The 17,819-nt window shown below is 44.2% G+C and overlaps 1 protein-coding gene and 1 non-coding gene across 3 annotated transcripts; one reads left to right on the top strand and one right to left on the bottom strand.

Moving 5' to 3' along the window:
* The first annotated feature begins 1,494 nt into the window (after window positions 1-1,494).
* Window positions 1,495-1,597, top strand: TRNAV-AAC (transfer RNA valine (anticodon AAC)). Its single transcript has 2 exons — window positions 1,495-1,532; window positions 1,562-1,597. It is a non-coding gene; the product is annotated as a tRNA-Val (tRNA).
* Window positions 1,598-5,473: 3,876 nt separating this feature from the next.
* LOC123131764 (MEIOTIC F-BOX protein MOF) lies at window positions 5,474-13,747 on the bottom strand. Of its 2 annotated transcripts, XM_044551443.1 has the most exons (5): window positions 13,509-13,747; window positions 12,492-13,405; window positions 11,856-12,011; window positions 11,554-11,753; window positions 5,474-6,082 (listed from the first exon to the last, which is right to left on the bottom strand). In XM_044551443.1, the coding sequence occupies exons 2-4, from the start codon at window positions 13,374-13,376 to the stop codon at window positions 11,565-11,567; spliced, it is 1,230 nt and encodes a 409-aa protein (XP_044407378.1). In that variant the 5' UTR covers window positions 13,377-13,405; window positions 13,509-13,747; the 3' UTR covers window positions 5,474-6,082; window positions 11,554-11,564. The 2 variants fall into 2 exon arrangements, with proteins under 2 accessions (XP_044407378.1, XP_044407377.1); XM_044551442.1 differs by lacking the exon at window positions 5,474-6,082 and having other exon boundaries at window positions 9,631-11,753.
* Window positions 13,748-17,819: the final 4,072 nt, after the last annotated feature.

Below are 17,819 nucleotides of genomic sequence, written 5' to 3'. Positions count from 1 at the left end.
TTGCGAGGAAAATACTGAGCAATCTGTGAAGTGAGGATCCTGAACATTGAGTATGTCAGCCAGCCTGGCTGCAAGCATAAGACCGAAAGTCTCAGCTTGAAAAGGAGAAAAAGCAAATTCACATTGCTGCAATGTCAGAAGAAATTCATGAAGGCCATAGGTTTCCGCGTAGAATCTTTTTACATCTAAAGAAAACTAGAAAAAAATGGTTTTGTGGTGTAGTTGGTTATCACGTCAGTCTAACACACTGAAGGTCTCCGGTTCGAAAGTTTGCATATATTTTTTGCGCGCACTTCTCTGATGAATCTGAACTCTTTCATGTCAGCCAAGCTCCTTGAGTAGTGTTTTCCTGAAGTTTAATTCTCTGAACTCGTACCAGAAGGATCATCATCTTAGTAGTCTTCCCTTTTCCCTCCCCTACTTTCAGTTGGTCATCTTCTTACAGGTAGCTCAACGCAGTTTCAAAAAGGATAGATAACTGCAAATAAGCTGTATGTCATGGTGTTCTGTTTTCCTGTGAGATAAGTACGGGATAGCTGAGAACGACTATTCAGAGAAGGGAGATACCTGGTGCAGCCAGCTCGTTGGGGTAGCACACACGCAGGTTACTCCTCTCTCGTCGACGATTAGCCTGCTCTACTTGCTCCGACATGCCCTGTATGGAAGAAGAAGAAGAAAGCGGCACAGGGCCCGCCCTGACAGCCATGGTTCAGTTACTCCAACATGCCAAAAAGTGGCGTTGATACCGTCTCTGGAAGCAAGAGATTTGCTGATGTGTCTCTTGTAGATTCGTACGCACTTTGCAAGACCTAACTGGAGCAAAGTGTTCTCCGACCTCACAAGAACTCGCTGAACACCTTGTCATGACAGATTTACACTGTGCAGTGCAAGCAATAGTTAACATGCACATGAATCTACAGGTGTTCAGCCAGAAGCAGCTCAAGGATCTTTCAAAAGAATTCAACCAGAAGGGCAGGTTCCATTTCCACAAGGAGAAGTTGTAAGACTGTACCAGAAGAAATTTTAAAGAGCCTGCAGATGTACTTGCACAGGAAAAGAAATTAACCACAACTAGGGTCCATTTCCACAATGAGAACTTCTAAAGACTGTACAGGTGTTCAACTAGGTTCCATTTACACAGTATGCTTAACTTGTTGCGAAGGTGTTGCTAGTATGGTGTCTATTGTCTGTACAATATAATGGCAGGCCTACACTTGGCTGCAGAAACACGTTATATTGCAGAGATTTGTATATACAAAGTTTTCTTTTTCATATTGTGCTAGCTAGAACCAGCACGGGTGGTTCTTGGTTGCTCTGGAATTGAAGGACTGCCCGCCTATCTACTGTGGGTGTTCCATAGTACAAATTGACCATCAGCCACTATCTCACCTGAAGAATAAATGGATCAAGTGCCTGACGGCTTGCCCAGTAGGAATCTCCAGCGAACAATTAAAACCATTGACATATAGTCTAAACAGAAATCAACTCGAAAGTGGTTTCGTGGTGTAGTTGGTTATCACGTCAGTCTAACACACTGAAGGTCTCCGGCGTCAGTCTAACACACTGAAGGTCTCCAGTTCGAACCCGGGCGAAGCCATTTTAGTCCCTTTTGTTTTCTTTTTGCCAGACTGATTTGCTGCTGCCAAAGTAAGTCTATTAACTCCTGTCAGTTAGACATAGTAAGATGATGTTTGTTTTCCCAGACTTATTTTCATTCATGCAGCAGCCTTGAAAAATGAAACTCCAAAACTACTATTTCACAATAGCCCAGGCATAGTAAGATGATGTTTGTTTTCCCCGATTACGAGTAGTATATTACATTATTACACCAAGCAGAGTAATCAGTTTAGACATCTCAATGGATTCGAGTTGCAAATTATAAGAGTTCACACGAAAGAAAGACAGCTATGAGTTTTTCAAGCCTTGCATTCCTGAATGCTCACGGGATGGTACATCCATCTGACATCCAAAGTTCCTCGCCTCCCCGCCTCTGGAAACTCAATGGTTGGCTGGTACATCCATCAGCGGCCCAAAAGCTCCTCCCAACTCTTGAAACCGAATCCTGTACAAGTATATGTAAGAAAAAAAGATACGTCAGAAGGGGAATCATGTGAAGAAAGAAGTTTGCTCTCTTCCTTGACAAAGAATTATAGCAGGGAGGTATTCTTCAACACCGTGCACCTAGTATTACTATTTCACTTATTATAATATGCTAACATGAAGTCCACCCATGTTTCATAGCAGCACCGAAGGCCACCATGTTTGCTTATATCATCGATTCGCATCCCATCCCATTGTTATAGTCCAGGCAAGTATAGAGCCTTCTCAGGGCACTTGCACTGTGGACCGTTGGATTCAGTGTACAAACATATCCCAGCCGTTGGATCTTCAGATGAAACGATCTGGACCGTTCGATCGAGACTGATGTAGCAAGCAATGAATAGTGCCTTCCGTTTTACACTTTCACTGTCTTCAGATATTGCAATGACACGCGGGCCCCAAATAGGACGGGCTACAACGTGTTAATTTGGCCGGTGCTGGTTCTTATCTATGCGAATAGCGTGCCACCGCGTGTTAATTTGGTTGCCCGCCGAGGATAATTTCGACATTCCATGTCTTGTCCCATCGTGGCACTTCGCCTGTGGTTGGCTCTTGGGGGTAAAGGCAAGGAGCCTGGTTGGCTGAGCCAGAACCCTAGCCGAAGCTCTCGACCCAGCCCCACTCCTTTCTCTCCCTCGCAGATGCGCCGCCGCCAGCCACCAAGGATCTTCTCCACCCGTCAGCCACCAAGGATCTTCTCCTCCCATCAGCCACCATCCCCGTCCTTCTTCTTCTTCTCCCCATCGGCTTCCTCTCGCCCCTCCCCGTTTATCCTCCTTCTCTTGCATCTTCCGGAAGGGCGCAGCCACCACTCACGGCACTTTAGGAGTGCGCGCAGGGGGAGTAGCGGGCCAAGGTGCACTCGTCGGCGCCGCCCGCTGACCAATGGCTCCAGGCGCACCCTCTCAGTGCACGCAGGGGGTGACGGGCCAAGGTGCTCTCGTCGGCGCCGCTCGCTAGCCGGCGAATCCAGGAGCACCCTCTATGACGACCTCCCGGGCACGCACCATCGGCCACCATCAGCAGCAGGACAAACCGTCACCATTGCCTGTCCTCTTTGACGTGAGATCCACGCTGCTCCACTCTGTCCAGCCCCCCCCCCCCCTCTCTCTCTCTCTCTCTCTGACCAATGATCTTGGCTCGCAGGTCGCTAATGCAGATTGGAAGATTTTGTTGCTTTTTGCAATGCTATATTTGTTATATACTGTGCGAACGAAGTATAGGTTTTCTTGCCTTTGGCCGCACTATTGCCATGTACTGTAATATTTATTCAATGTAAAATGCAGAAATATTAAAGATCGAGAGAAGCATATTTAGGCCTGAAACTTTTATCTTGCCAGAACTTCTGTGCATATAGCGGCTTCTTTGAATTTTTTCTGCTTCTAGGAGATGATGTTGGTTCTGAACTGGATCACATTTATGAAGTTCTATTCTGCTTTAGCTCATTTTTTTTGTCCAAATTGAATTTATTGGTTCTTTTATTTTGTCGATAAGGAACATCATGGCAGATCTGTGGACGACAGCACCGCAGCCATATCGACGGTCTAATCTCGAGGTGAAAACACTCTTTGTCTCTCATTTATGTTAATTGAATAGTTACTTGATTTGATGCTGGTTAGGATTTGTGTGGAGCGAGCAGCTATTTTGTTTGACCATTACTCGTGTATATGTACTGTCTGCTATTTCTAAATTTTGTTAGTCCCATTCTGCAACTACACCTTGCACAATAAGAACAATCGGATAATGTTGCATGGTATGTCATTGATTGGCCAACTCATTATCTTCAGGCTACATTATATTTTTTCCAGATCTATTAGTAGTATATATGGACAGTTCATGTCTTGCCCAGTAGCAATCGTTGTATGTTTGTTCTTTGTCAGGGCTTTTGCTCGGTCAAATCTGAGTTATGGTAGTTGCTATAAATGTCTAGGTTTCAGCTTAATATTTGCATTACATGCCTGAAGGGCTAACGTTATGCTTGTAATAAAATTGGAAAATACTCACCTCGCTACATTCGTGTGATGTTTTATGAATTTATTTTGTAATAATTCATGTGTTGTTTCATTCCTTGGAACTACACTTTCCCCTAATTTATATTAATCCTAAAGATGGTTCCATTACGATATGCGAAATGACAAGAGGTTGTATGTTTTTTTTTTTGGAAACAGGCCTGCCATGCATAATATGCTCACTCACCAAATTTTTCCCCTATTTTTTCTTGTGCTCATGTTTCTATCCTAATCCAAGTAACTGTTTTTTTTTTTATTTTGTCGATCAGGTACTTCATGGCAGCGCCGTGGACAGCATCAACCACATTGATGGTCCAAGACTCAACAACTCAACATCAGATATACTTGATGTGCAGCTGCATATATATTCTTTCTATAATCTATTTTGGCTACCATCATTTTTAGTTGGGCCATGAGCACCCCAACCACTCAACATCATCTATATACCATGATTTTAGCAAAGAGTTATTTATGTTTATCGTTGCTTATGCTTCTTTTTTTTTCTCATGCCTAACACTTAATATATTGTCTTAACACAACTTAGTGAAAAAGGTGTCTTCTATTTATGTACTCTTCCTCTCAATCATCAATTTGCTCCCAGCTATCCATGTTTATCTATGTGTCTTCTGTCTCTGATCATCAGGGCGTTATGCTGGTTTTCTCTCCCGGTTGATTGTTCATCAGTGAAAGTGCGTTATATCGACTAGAGGGGGGGTGAATAGGCGATTTTTATGAAAGTCTTCAAAACGTGGAAGTTATAAAGACAAACAGAGTGAACAAGCCTATCACTATGCAGCGGAAGGTAGATTACACAACGCAAGCCATAGTCAAATATACAATACAGTGAAAGCACAGAGACAAATAGCTTCAGTGTAATGAGGATCAGGTTGGAAGAAATTATGAAGCCAAACAGATCATACAGTCAGATTGTGAAGACAGAAGATAAAGCAAGCATGCAATAGCTTCACAATGTGTACTGGTAAGTAAAGGAAGGTGAAGATGAAACCAGTGACACGTTGAAGACAATGATATGTTGGACCAGTTCCAGTTGCTGTGACAACTGTACGTCTGGTTGGAGCGGCTAGGTATTTAAACCAAAGGACACACAGTCCCGGACACCCAGTCCTGAACACGCAGCTCAGGACACCCAGTCCTCACCGTTTTCTCCTTGAGCTAAGGTCACACAGACCCCGCCCAATCACTCTGGTAAGTCTTCAAGGTAGACTCCCAAACCTTCACAGACTTCGTTCAGCGGCAATCCACAATTCCTCTTGGATGCTCAGAACGCGACGCCTAACCGTCTGAAGGATGCACAGTCCTCAAGTGTAATAAGTCTTCAGATCACTCAGACAAGAAGACTTAAGTGATGCCCAATTACTCTGGCTCTGGGTGGTTAGGGCTTTTCTCCTCACTAAGGATTTTCTCTCAAAGGCTTCGAGGTGGGTTGCTCTCAAACGACAAAAGCCGTGCACTGAAATCTGAGCAGCCAACCGTTTATGGTTGTAGGGGTGGACTATTTATAGCCGCTTGGCAACCCTGACCTGATTTGTCCGAAATGACCCTGGGTCACTAAGGAACTGACACGTGTACTAACGGTCGGATTTCGAACTCTCACGACAACTTTACTTGGGCTGCAAGTAAAGCTGACTTGTCTGACTCTGGACAAGATTTTCTCTCATTGTCTTCACTCGAAGACATAGGATTTGAATTAGGCATCACTTCAGTCATCCTGCCTGGTTCTCTTGGACCCCACTTAACAGTACGGTGGTTCCTATGACACAACATGAATAAAGTAAAACTACAAAGGATCTAAGTCTTCGAGTTCCATAGGCTTCATGGGGAGTCTTCACATGTCATTGTCTTCGACATGAATGTCTTCATGAAGCACCATTGTCTTCAATGTCTTCGTACATTTTTGGGGGTCATCTCTGGTAGCTAAACCGAATCAATGAGGGACTTCTACCTGTGTTATCCTGCAATTCTCACAAACACATTAGTCCCTCAACTAGGTTTGTCGTCAATACTCCAAAACCAACTAGGGGTGGCACTAGATGCACTTACAATCTCCCCCTTTTTGGTGATTGATGACAAACTAGTTGAAGTTTTCAGCGGGAAATATAATTTGTGAAATTGTAAAGAAATTGTCTTCATAAGCTGCAAGGGCTCCCCCTGAAGATGTGCATATAAATGATTTGCTTCTGGAACGCAAATGCACATAGCAGGTTGTATTTGTGGGAATCCACTTCAACTTATGATGACAATCCATCATGCACGTAAAGATATATGAAGATAATGATATGCATAATGAAAAATGGACGTCTGCGAAATGATAAGAGTACGGAAATTATCGTCGTACATGCGGAATTTATCTTCGCAAAAACACAGTGGCAAACATAGTTGTAAGCACCCGCCCTTTTTATTGACCCGCTTGAAGACTATAAACATCATATGCTTCTCCCCCTTTTGTCAGTGATGACCAAAAAGGTTTGAAGACATAGAGTTTTCTAAGCGTTCCCAGGCGCAGCAGGGTCGGTGGAGGCGTTTGGTGGTGCTGGCGAACTTGGTGCAGTGACGACGCGCGCTGAAGACATTGGTGGTGATGTAGCGTCGTCTTCTTCCTCAATGATTTTTCCCGTCACGGTGGCAGCAGAGGAAGAGAACTCGGATTCTTCAAGCGACGGAGTCCCACGCAACACAGCTCGTCTGGGGGGTGTGGAGTCAAACTTGAATCTCTCTTTGAAGCCGTCCTCTTGCAGTTCGGCTTCAGTGCACATCATTGTGAGGCCTTTCCAAGTGCGGCGACAGGTTTCATGTGCGACGAAGGCGTTCTTGGTGGCCAGATTCCTGATGCGATTGACGTCTTGCATGATACCGCGCATCTGCCTCTTGAGCCAGTCGTGATGCCTATCTTGCTTTTGGTGCAGAGCCACAAGAAGTTCACGATCAGTGAGTGTACGAGTGCGTTTCTTGGGTCTCTGTGCAGCTTCGCTGTCAGTGGCTTCAGTGGATGCAGGGGCACGTGTGGTGCCAGCCATTGGATAGACTCTGGAAATGGCTTCAACACCTTCATCATGTTGAGTGAAGCTTTGGTGTTCTGCATTCTGAAGACTTAGTGGCTGTTTGGCAGGCTCAGGATAAATAGCTTCAGCAGAAGTGTCCACATCAGGTAAGAAGATTCTGTGGTTGCGGGCTGAGGGTTGATAGGATATGGCAGAATGGAGCTTGATGAGTCTCATAACCCATGGAGCATAAATCTTCAGACCAAAGAGATCTGAGCCAGACGCAGCAAGTTGACGTATGAAGAGATCATTGGTTAGTGGAGACATGTCCTGTGTCTGGTCTTTAGTGACAGGTTTGAATGAATATATTAATTTGAGCAAGTATATTAATCTGAGCTGACAGGTCATTGGTTAGTGGAGACATGTCCTGTGTCTGGTCTTTAGTGACAGGTTTGAATGAATATATTAATTTGAGCAAGTATTCAGTCCATATACTTGCATTGTTTATATTTGATTTTTATTTTCTCAACTATATGGACGTGTTAGTTCTTTAAAGATCTCTCAGCTATAAAATTGTTCTAGGCTACTTAGGATCTGACAAATACTAGAGCATGTATACGCTGAATTCTATCCTTCCCGGCTATTTATGTTCCATCCAGTTCCGTTGTTGTAGGAATCTTTTAGCGTCTGACATTATATGGCTGAATCTATGCATGCTATTTCTGATAAACTTGATCCTCCATTTGTGGCTTATTTCTCTAATATTTGCATTCAGGGCTATGCTAAATCAAGTGATGCTCTCATTGAGTCGGCCATATGTTCTGGTTTACTTACAAGATCATACAATAATTTAAATGGATGATGCAAATTTATCTGAGTTGAAGACCTCTCAAAGAAAGTTGTTAGCGGCTTCTTCGCGGGCAATGGCATCTGAGAGTTTGTGCAAAGCGACTTAATAAAAGATAAACTACACCGTTTGACCAAGCACGTCGAGGAAGATAAAAACGAAGAAAAGGATTTTGTGTAGGATCAGACTGCCTCGAGTGATTGCTCCCCTTCAAAGGTAAAACTTGCATGTTTCCATCTCCAAGCTTATTACTAGCTCTTCAGTGCTTGATGCGCCCATATTTTTGTGAAACAAAAAAGATGATACATTATACAGTTTGATCACATTATTAATTTGCCACACGTGAGGTTGTATGGTGCTTTGGTAATACGGCTCCAGGTTTAATGTCGACCACTGGGTTTGTAGGTTCTGGCTAGAATGCTTACATAACACATATATTAGCTACATTTATTGTGCTTTGTTGCTTCTTTATAGCTCATGCATGGCTAGAATTTAGAATCATTGAAAAGTTTACATGTCTGGCCTTAATGATAGATGACTTGGTACAATGGTCATATGTGATTTGGTCTGGTATTTGTTGTATGATATGTTGGGCAATCGTCAATTTCCCTTTTTATGGAGCAAGTTTGTATGGGGATACAAAGTACAGTACAACAATTTGTGCCCTAATACTAATGTATTTCCCGGATTCTCCAATTTAGATCTGAGCATTGAGATGTCCTTGCACTCGTGCACCTCCCGGAAGAGGACAACCGGAGGTGATCTACCATGGGCACCCTGCCAGGCACGACGTTTGGGCGCTTCGTCGGCGTCGGGAAGTGGTGCGCATAAGCAAGCTACATGGCATTGAGAAGAAAACGGTATGCCTCATTCTCCTCTCGGCTTTGTTCCATCTGGATCATCACCATAAGCATTATCTCTTTGCTGTTGCTGAATTCAGCTTGCTATGCTGATGTAGCTTTTGATTGGTGTGTTACAACTATTGCTCCTTGCTAGCATGTTTGGTCAACTAGCCTTAGTTTTGTACTTCCCTCTCTATGAACTAGTGGATTTACAGCGCTGGAGTTTCATAGAAGATGGTGTTGTTGTTTGCCTGTCAAGTTTGTGGGGTTGTGCACAACCTATAGGAGATGGTGCTTCTTCAGTTTCTTTGTACTATTATCTACCTATATTCTTCCGTATATTTTTAGTGTCATGTATTGCTCATTCTTAATCCGAGGAATGCTAGACCCAAATTAAATAACCTCCGCAAATTTTATATCGATATGCCTTCAGGTTTATTGATATCTTGCAGCCATTCCGGTGACATGAATCCATTAATAGGTGTTATCCTCACCTTTATTCTACAAATGGCGAAACGTCCACAACATATAGTCTACATAAATTTCAAGCTTGCAGACCTTACATCTATTAAGATATATGCTTGAATTAAGCATGCCACATTTCATCTATCGATCTCAAAACTACAAACAAAAGTTTCCATCAAATCATTTGAGAACTGTCCTCCTGCTTATTGATAAATTGCATGATGTATAAATATAGACTGCTATCCATCAATCCAATGTTGGCGGTAGCCAATAGGCATGCATCAGGCCAGTAGGTACTGTGTTGTCACTCTAATTGGTAACTTCACATGTAGTTGTTTGTATTTTGAGTGATCCATATTATTTCCTGGCATTTTTTTAGTTATTGTGGTATGGAATTGCCTGATATTAATATTGTTATGGAAAGATCTTTTTATAGGATTCTAACAAAATAAAAAACACAAAAAATATCAACTGCATGCGAAAAAAATACCATTCCAGAATGTCCGTTCTTTTCAGAAGTGTCCTTTAATTAATAGACTGCAGTCATTATTATTCTTTGGATGCCGGCAACTTTCAACTAATCATATCACCATATTTATATTTGAGTTGTGCTCGTAGTCTAGAAACAAGGCATCCAAGTATCGAAGCACATCCTACTTATTTCTTCGAACCTGCTGTAGTCTTGCTTTCCTTGATATTCTTTTTTTTTCTTATCAGTTTAAATGTACTCATCTACTCACATATTTCATTTGGAGTGGTATCTGCATATATGCTAGCTATTAATTAGGAGTTGCCATGTTCTTCATTGTATAAAAACCATTCTTATAATACTACCTTGTATTAGTAACTTTGGCACTTTCGAGAAAAATGGGGATGCCAATATCTTACCGAAAAAGGCTTTCGCCCCGCTTATCTTTTCTCTTTCTGATCAGAAATTGTATGGATTTCTTATGCTTACAATGATGCAGGATCTTGCTGCTTCGTTGCGTTCTGCCTGATCCCCGTTCATCCAGGCCAGATGCATTGCCTACAATTGGTGCTTTCTGAAGTATGCACCCTTTTACCCGTGAAAAATAGTATGCATTTAATGTTTCCCCTTGAGTGACATGCAGATAACTAATCAACTTATATTTTAAAATGCAGTTGGCTAATCTATCTTTGAAAACATATTCCCTGTTTTATGTTTTTCCTTCCATGTAGTTTCATCCTTTAAAATGAATTTTTCCTTACAAAACAGTTGTTACTTGAGTTATCAATCAGGAGGATAAACATTATGCCACCTGACGGTAGAGCCATTGGTTATTTAAAGCAACAATCTTAGTTGAGCTATCTTTTGTCTGAAAAAAATATAGGTCTCACATCATTGGACTCTACTCCAACAAACTCTGGTTATTTATTTATATAGATTGGTTTCTGTGTTGTGCTAATGAGGACTTCTCGATCTTCTATTTGATTTGTGTTGTTGAGTTATGAACAGTTGAAGCCATGAAGTGACATGACTAAGTAATTTTCTGGTCTATGCTTTCGAGGTCTACCATAATTGGCTCATAGGACAAGCTATAATCTGGAAACAGAATGTTTTGCAAATGCAGAGTATCAGATAATGGTGTTCTATTGTTTTATTCATTACTCTACACATGATTACAAGTATACGATATATCCTTCAGCAGATATCGCAACACGCAAGCAAATCGGATGGCAGGCGTCTCTATAGAGATATCTATGATCTATCTAATAGTATACTATATAGTTTACTGCTATGTTGTGTAAAAACAGTGTAAACAAATTATCCAGAACCACCACTAAGTAGGTTTATTATCTCGCATTGCATCTCGCTTGATCAAGACATGCCACGACCTGGTTATTGTATTTGTTATGTTATGATGGATTGTCTTGGCTTGCTTTTGGACTAAAGTCTTTTGTAGTTGCCTGGACCAACTGCTATGTACTAAATATGTATAGTTTGCTTTTGGACTGAAGCCTTTTGTTGTTTCGTGGACCAATTGCTATGTACTGAATGTGTATGTATCGATGCAATGCTTCTGATATAAACTTGATATATTAGATTGATAAGCACAACTACATTATGCTATTTTTTTTTATATTTGCAATGCTTCAATGATTGTATTACCACATTTCATACCTAGTGGGAGTTAATTAGTTGACATGCCTCACTGTATAATACTATCCAACAAAATAGATAATGTTCGGTGTTTTGTAACCCCATTATATGAAGGCTTCCTATATAACTAAACTGTATTATAACCAAGGAGAGTCACAAGTTAACTTACACTTTCTCCATCTATCCCTTGGTCCGTTGGATAGTAATTTCAATGCCAAATGTACTCAAGAAGTTCAGAACTTTGCAAACTCTGCCATCAACGTCTTCACATTTCACTCTAATAATCTTCAGGTATCCTGAAATAGCCGCTGGTTTCTCCACCAAACCAGGATTTTCTTCCACTTCCACCGCACATGCAGGTTTTTCTTGCTGTAGCAGACAAAAATATTTCACCAATATACATCAATCATGCATGAAAAGAAAACTTAACACTGCATCAACTCTGCTGCTGTCCATTTATAAAACATATACCTTACACAATTGAAGTGTCAGATTTTCAAGAACCGGCGAATGTTCAAGCATACAAACTAGTGCACGAAGGTCAGGTTGCACACACCACTCGTTCAGCAACAATGTCTTTAACTTGCTAAATGTAGGGCACCATCTCAAATCCCTTCTGAAAATAAACTGAACAAAGTGCAAAACAGTTACAGTTAAGGATCTACTTTTAAAGTCCACAATGAACTGGTACTGAAAGTGTGTTCGGCCTTTGGATAAACATTAAAAATTCATACCTACAGGAAGCATATAAGCAATTTCAGTATGTCATAATTAGCAACTCTCTCAGCATTTACAAAGAAATGTTGACATATCATTTGGAAAATTCACATCATGAACATGGAGACTTAATGGATATATATTTTCAATATCACAAGACTATCTCAACTAGAATTGGGTCAGATCTCAAAGTGAAGTCGCATAAACATATATAGAATTTCTAACATGTACACAATGAAGCATAAGAGCTCATCTGGTGGCAATACATGTGGCTACACTATTTTCGTCATTAACTGATATGCAAAGATGGATAGAGATCCCGACAGAGACTATTGTAGAGATCAGAACACTAATGCATTAAAATCAAGAAGGAAATATGTATAAATTTACCATTTCCGGATGAGCTATCAACTGCAAGTTTTTAGCACGAGACAGACCTCCAAGAAGTACGCAGCCGTGTCCATTACCACAGCAATCTAGACATGTACCACAACACTCTCCAGCAAAAAAACCTTTACGACAGTAATTCACCGACCAGACTTCAACACTGACAACTGCGGTTTCTAATGACGACATGCTTTCGAGAAATGGGGTTCTGCCTCCATATGATCTGAGTTGCAGAGAAACAAGATTTGGGACAGAAATACTAATCCGGACATCATCCTTGAAAAAACAATCCTTGATGCTCAGATGTTTTACAGACTGGGACAGGATGCTACTAGCATATAAGTCACAGTCTTTTATCTTTAGATCCTCCAGTGTTGAACAGCTTGAAAAATTTAGGAAGTTGCTCTTCAACCTCACTTGAGAAATCTCTAATCTTCTTAAATACCGGGAGACCAGAGGAGGGCCATCCAAATAGCGGTCCACGTGCACCGGCAAAGGGAACTTGACAGTGAGGACCTGAGTTTGGCATGACAAAGCATGACGGATCCATGTTGATATCCAAGTATGATCATCACCAAAATGATTAGCATACTCGATCTCGACCTCATCCAGAGTCGAGCCAGGGTCTCGGAGAAGCAACAGGCAGCTCACAAACTTGGTAAGGAAAACGTCAGTGCTCCCCCACCACTCACCCCCGCTTCCGTTGATGCGAAGACGGCGCATAGATTTCCAAAGGTAGCGCCAGCGCTTGGCGAGCAGGCAGGTGCGCACTGCCTCATCCGCCTGCAGGAAGCCAAGGACCTGGTGCAGGACGTCGTCCGGCAGGGCGCTGAGCCGGTCCTCATGGCAGGACTTTGACGATTTATCTGCCCTGCTTGTCTGAGGCATTCCGTCGAACAGGTGGTGCGCGCCGGAAGCTGCGGGAACACGAGGGGGACGACCTAAGGGGCGGGAGGCAGCAGAGACGACGAAGATAGTCGACCCTAACAAAATTACAAAATCACAGATTTGACAATTCACCTTCCAGGCCTGAGCTCGATTCGTCGGCGCGGCGGTGGCCGGTGGCCGGTGGCGGCGGTGAGATGGCCGGACAAGCACCACCCTTGCTCCCTCTGGACCAAACAGAGCTGAGCGACGGCGGCGGAGGAGATCAGCACATCGCAACCATCGGCCCCTGATTCACTTACAGTTCTGCGTCGATGCTTTCGAATCGGTGGTCGTCACTCATGCTCTGAAACCCTAACCTTAGGAAACCGGTCTCAAATACCTGAACGGACGGACCTTAAAAAAGCCTGGCCCATCGGACACTTCAAACCCATCCGGACTGACCAGCGCCCCATAAGACACGATAACAATGGTTGTTAAGATAGTTTTTTTTAAAAATTTACATGTAATTTTAGAGATGACAAACTATAATGAGTCATCTCTTAGCCTTATCTTTAATAACTAGTCATTTTTAAAAAATGATGAGACATATTGTATAAAAAATCATCTTTTGCATTTAAAAATATATACACCATGACAGATGTTCAGTTAAATACGGAAAAGCATGATGCGTGTTCAAATGAAATGGTTACTGAAAAATGATCTTACCTTGATCCAGCAGAACATGTAGTGATCCATAAACGTAGTAAATGTTCTCTGAAATCACTGGATCAGGCCGAGTGGTTCTACGGGATGGTGATGCCAACACATGATTTATTTTTTTGAGAATTAAGTAGCAAACCTGCAATGCACAAAATAGATCAAATGGTTAGCAAACCTGCTGTTCGTCCTGAAGCTAGTTTTATCGTATTTTTTTATGTACTAAAATCTTGTGATCAGTCATCACTCAAGGAAGGTTTTCATTATTTTACTCTCCAGTATGTGAATGCAGTGAACTTACTCCTCCCAACGAAGACAAATAAAGCTGCCTGACCTTTTTACTGCAGTAATTCTTTCGAACTGTTTTAAAAATTTTGCTTCTCGCAGGTCAAGGAACTTCAACTAAATATAGTGTACAAACTACTCATAAACCATATTGCTATAGTTGTCTGATTTACTCATTGCTGTCAATTATACTTTACTAAAAATTTGTAATTTAGAGCATCTCCAGCCGCGCCCCCAACAAGGCCCCCCAGGCGAGTTTTCGGTCGCCGGCGCCAAAAAATCAGCTCAGTCGCGCTCTCAAGGGCTCAATTTTTGCCGGCGGACCTAACCCGACCTCGGCGTGCTCCCTTCCGCTCCTCCGTGCCGCGGGCGGCGAAGGAAGGGCCACGCTACGTCCCCGACAGCCTGCTCTGGAAGCCATACTTCCGCCGCCGCCACGCTGAGCAGCTCGAGGCCACCAACGGCGTCGTTCCCTCCGACAGGCTCAACTCCGAGGGGCGGCGCCGATGGTGGGGCATGCCCGGCCGCACGCTGGAGGCCGTCCTCGAGTACATCGAGGGCGGCAACACGCCGAGGCTGGAGTACCTCCCCCCCATCCTTCTCTCACCATCGTGGGAGCTTGTGGACGCCGAGGCGCATCGACCCCGAGGCGTCCTCCTCCTCGTCAGGTCGGTCGACCGGCTCTCCCTGCCTCCGTCCCGTCAAGCCGGAGCCCCAGGACACGCCTGTCAGCGCGCGCACCCGCAGCTCCGGCGTTCGCATCGACGACTCCGCCCCCGCATCTGGCCGCCTCGTCCTTGTCAGGCCGAAGCCGGAGCCCGGCCTTCCCGCGGAGTACGAGGAGATAGCCCGGCGCGGCATCTCCGATGAGGACGCCATGCAGTGGGCGCGGGACGACTACCTCCGCGACGAGATGGTCCGGCAGCGCCGGGCCCTGGAGGAGATAGCCGCCCGCAAACGTGAGCGTGAGGACGAGCACGGCATCGTGGTCCTCAACGGCGACGACGATGACGACGCCCCCGAACCGTCCAACCCGTCGCGCCAACCGGGGGAGGGTTGCAGCAGGGACGGCAGCCGCGGCGAAGGCGACGACGACGACGGCGACGACTACACTCGGTTCTAGCGCCTCCTCGGCATGTAGATTTGCAAGGGCGGCGAGCAGCGAGGAGCGGTGAGGGAGACGGCGAGGAGCAACCTAGTAGCTTTTTTCTTTTTGTAGAATATTTTAAATATGAACGAACTCACCGAAGTTTGGTTTACTTTGCGCCGTGTTTGTGCCGTAATTTATATTTTCAAAAAAACGTGGGTGCCGTGACTGGGGAGCATCACGCCCCCAACGCGTCGTTTATCGCCGGTGCGCCCCCAATGGGCGATTTTTAGCGCCTCCTGGGGGGCCAACGGCTGAAGATGCTCTTACAACCAAGATGAAGTAAAAAATAGTAGATTTGTTTAAGAACATGATACCAAGTACTTACAATTTATCTTAAAATTTCAGGATCAAGAAGTTGAAGGAAACAAAGGTGAAGTAAGAATGTAAGGGCGTGGTATTCACGTCTTAGTCCAAAGATACAAACTCTTGGCTTTGTTCCTTCTAAGTCTGACACCTCACTGTTTATTTATAACAAGTGCAATACTGATACGTCTCCAAAATATCTATAATTTTTGATTGCTCCATGCTATATTATCTACTGTTTTGAACATTATTGGGCTTTATTTTCCACTTTTATATTATTTTGGGGACTAACCTATTGACCGGAGGCCCAGCCCAGAATTGTTGTTTTTTGCCTATTTTAGGGTTTCGAAGAAAAGGAATATCAAATGGAGTCCAAACGGAATGAAACCTTCGGGGACGTGATTTTCTCAACGAACAAGACCCGGGAGACTTGGACCCTACGTCAAGACACAAAAGAGGAGGCCACGAGGTAGGGGGCGCGCCTACCCTCCCCAGGCGCGCCCTCCACCCTCGTGGTGTTGGAAATATGCCCTAGAGGCAATAATAAAAGCATTATTATTATATATCCTTATTCATGATAATTGTCTTTATTCATGCTATAATTGTGTTATCCGGAAATCACAATACATGTGTGAATAATAGACACCAACATGTCCCTAGTAAGCCTCTAGTTGACTAGCTCGTTGATCAACAGATAGTCATGGTTTCCTGACTATGGACATTGGATGTCATTGATAACGAGATCACATCATTAGGAGAATGATGTGATGGACAAGACCCAATCCTAAACGTAGCATAAAGATCGTATAGTTCGTTTGCTAGAGTTTTTCCAATGTCAAGTATCCTTTCCTTAGACCATGAGATCGTGTAACTCCCAGATACCGTAGGGGTGCTTTGGATGTACCAAACGTCACAACGTAACTGGGTGACCATAAAGGTATACTACGGGTATCTTCGAAAGTGTCTGTTGGGTTGACACGGATCAAGACTGGGATTTGTCACTCTGTATGACGGAGAGGTATCACTGGGCCCACTCGGTAATGCATCATCATTATGAGCTCAAAGTGACCAAGTGTCTGGTCACGGGATCATGCATTACGGTACGAGTAAAGTGACTTGCCGGTAACGAGATTGAACAAGGTATTGGGATACCGACGATCGAATCTCGGGCAAGTAACATATCGATTGGCAAAGGGAATTGTATACGGGGTTGCTTGAATCCTCGACATCGTGGTTCATCCGATGAGATCATCAAGGAGCATGTGGGAGCCAACATGGGTATCCAGATCCCGCTGTTGGTTATTGACCGGAGAGTCGTCTCTGTCATGTCTGCATGTCTCCCGAACCCGTAGGGTCTACACACTTAAGGTTCGGTGACGCTAGGGTTGTAGGGATATGTATATGCAGTAACCCGAATGTTGTTCGGAGTCCCGGATGAGATCCCGGACGTCACGAGGAGTTCCGGAATGGTCCGGAGGTAAAGAATTATATATAGATAGTGCTATTTCGGCCATCGGGACAAGTTTCGGGGTCACCGGTATTGTACCGGGACCACCGGAAGGGTCCCGGGGGTCCACCGGGTGGGGCCACCTGCCCCGGGGGGGGCACATGGGCTGTAGGGGGTGCGCCTTGGCCTACATGGGCCAAGGGCACCAGCCCCAAGAGGCCCATGCGCCTAGGGTTCAAGAAGGGAAGAGTCCCAAAGGGGGAAGGCACCCCTATGTGCCTTGGGGGGAGGGATTCCTCCCTTGGCCGCCGCCCCCCTAGGAGATTGGATCTCCTAGGGCCGCCCCCCCCCTTGGCTCCCTATATATAGTGAGGGAAGGAGGGCCTCTCATACCACGCCTTTGGTGCCTCCCTCTCCCTCTCCCTCTCCAACACCTCCTCCTCCTCCATAGAACTTGGCGAAGCCCTGCCGGAGTACTGCAGCTCCATCACCACCACGCTGTCGTGCTGCTGCTGGAGCCATCTTCCTCAACCTCTCCTTCCCCCTTGCTGGATCAAGAAGG

The sequence above is a fragment of the Triticum aestivum genome, chromosome 6A, assembly GCF_018294505.1.
Source record: "Triticum aestivum cultivar Chinese Spring chromosome 6A, IWGSC CS RefSeq v2.1, whole genome shotgun sequence".
Classification (NCBI taxonomy): Eukaryota; Viridiplantae; Streptophyta; class Magnoliopsida; order Poales; family Poaceae; genus Triticum; species Triticum aestivum.
The sequence above is the reverse complement of the archived record's forward strand: the minus strand, read 5'-3'. Positions and strand labels throughout refer to the sequence as shown.

Excerpts from the sequence above, each read along its gene's own strand:
- LOC123131764 (XM_044551443.1), bottom strand. The coding sequence starts at position 13,376 with ATGCCTCAGACAAGCAGGGCAGATAAATCGTCAAAGTCCTGCCATGAG. Across the intron at positions 12,012-12,491 it reads TGATAGCTCATCCGGAAATG|TTTATTTTCAGAAGGGATTT; the intron begins GTAAATTTATAC and ends CACTTTGTTCAG. Across the intron at positions 11,754-11,855 it reads TGACACTTCAATTGTGTAAG|CAAGAAAAACCTGCATGTGC; the intron begins GTATATGTTTTA and ends TGTCTGCTACAG.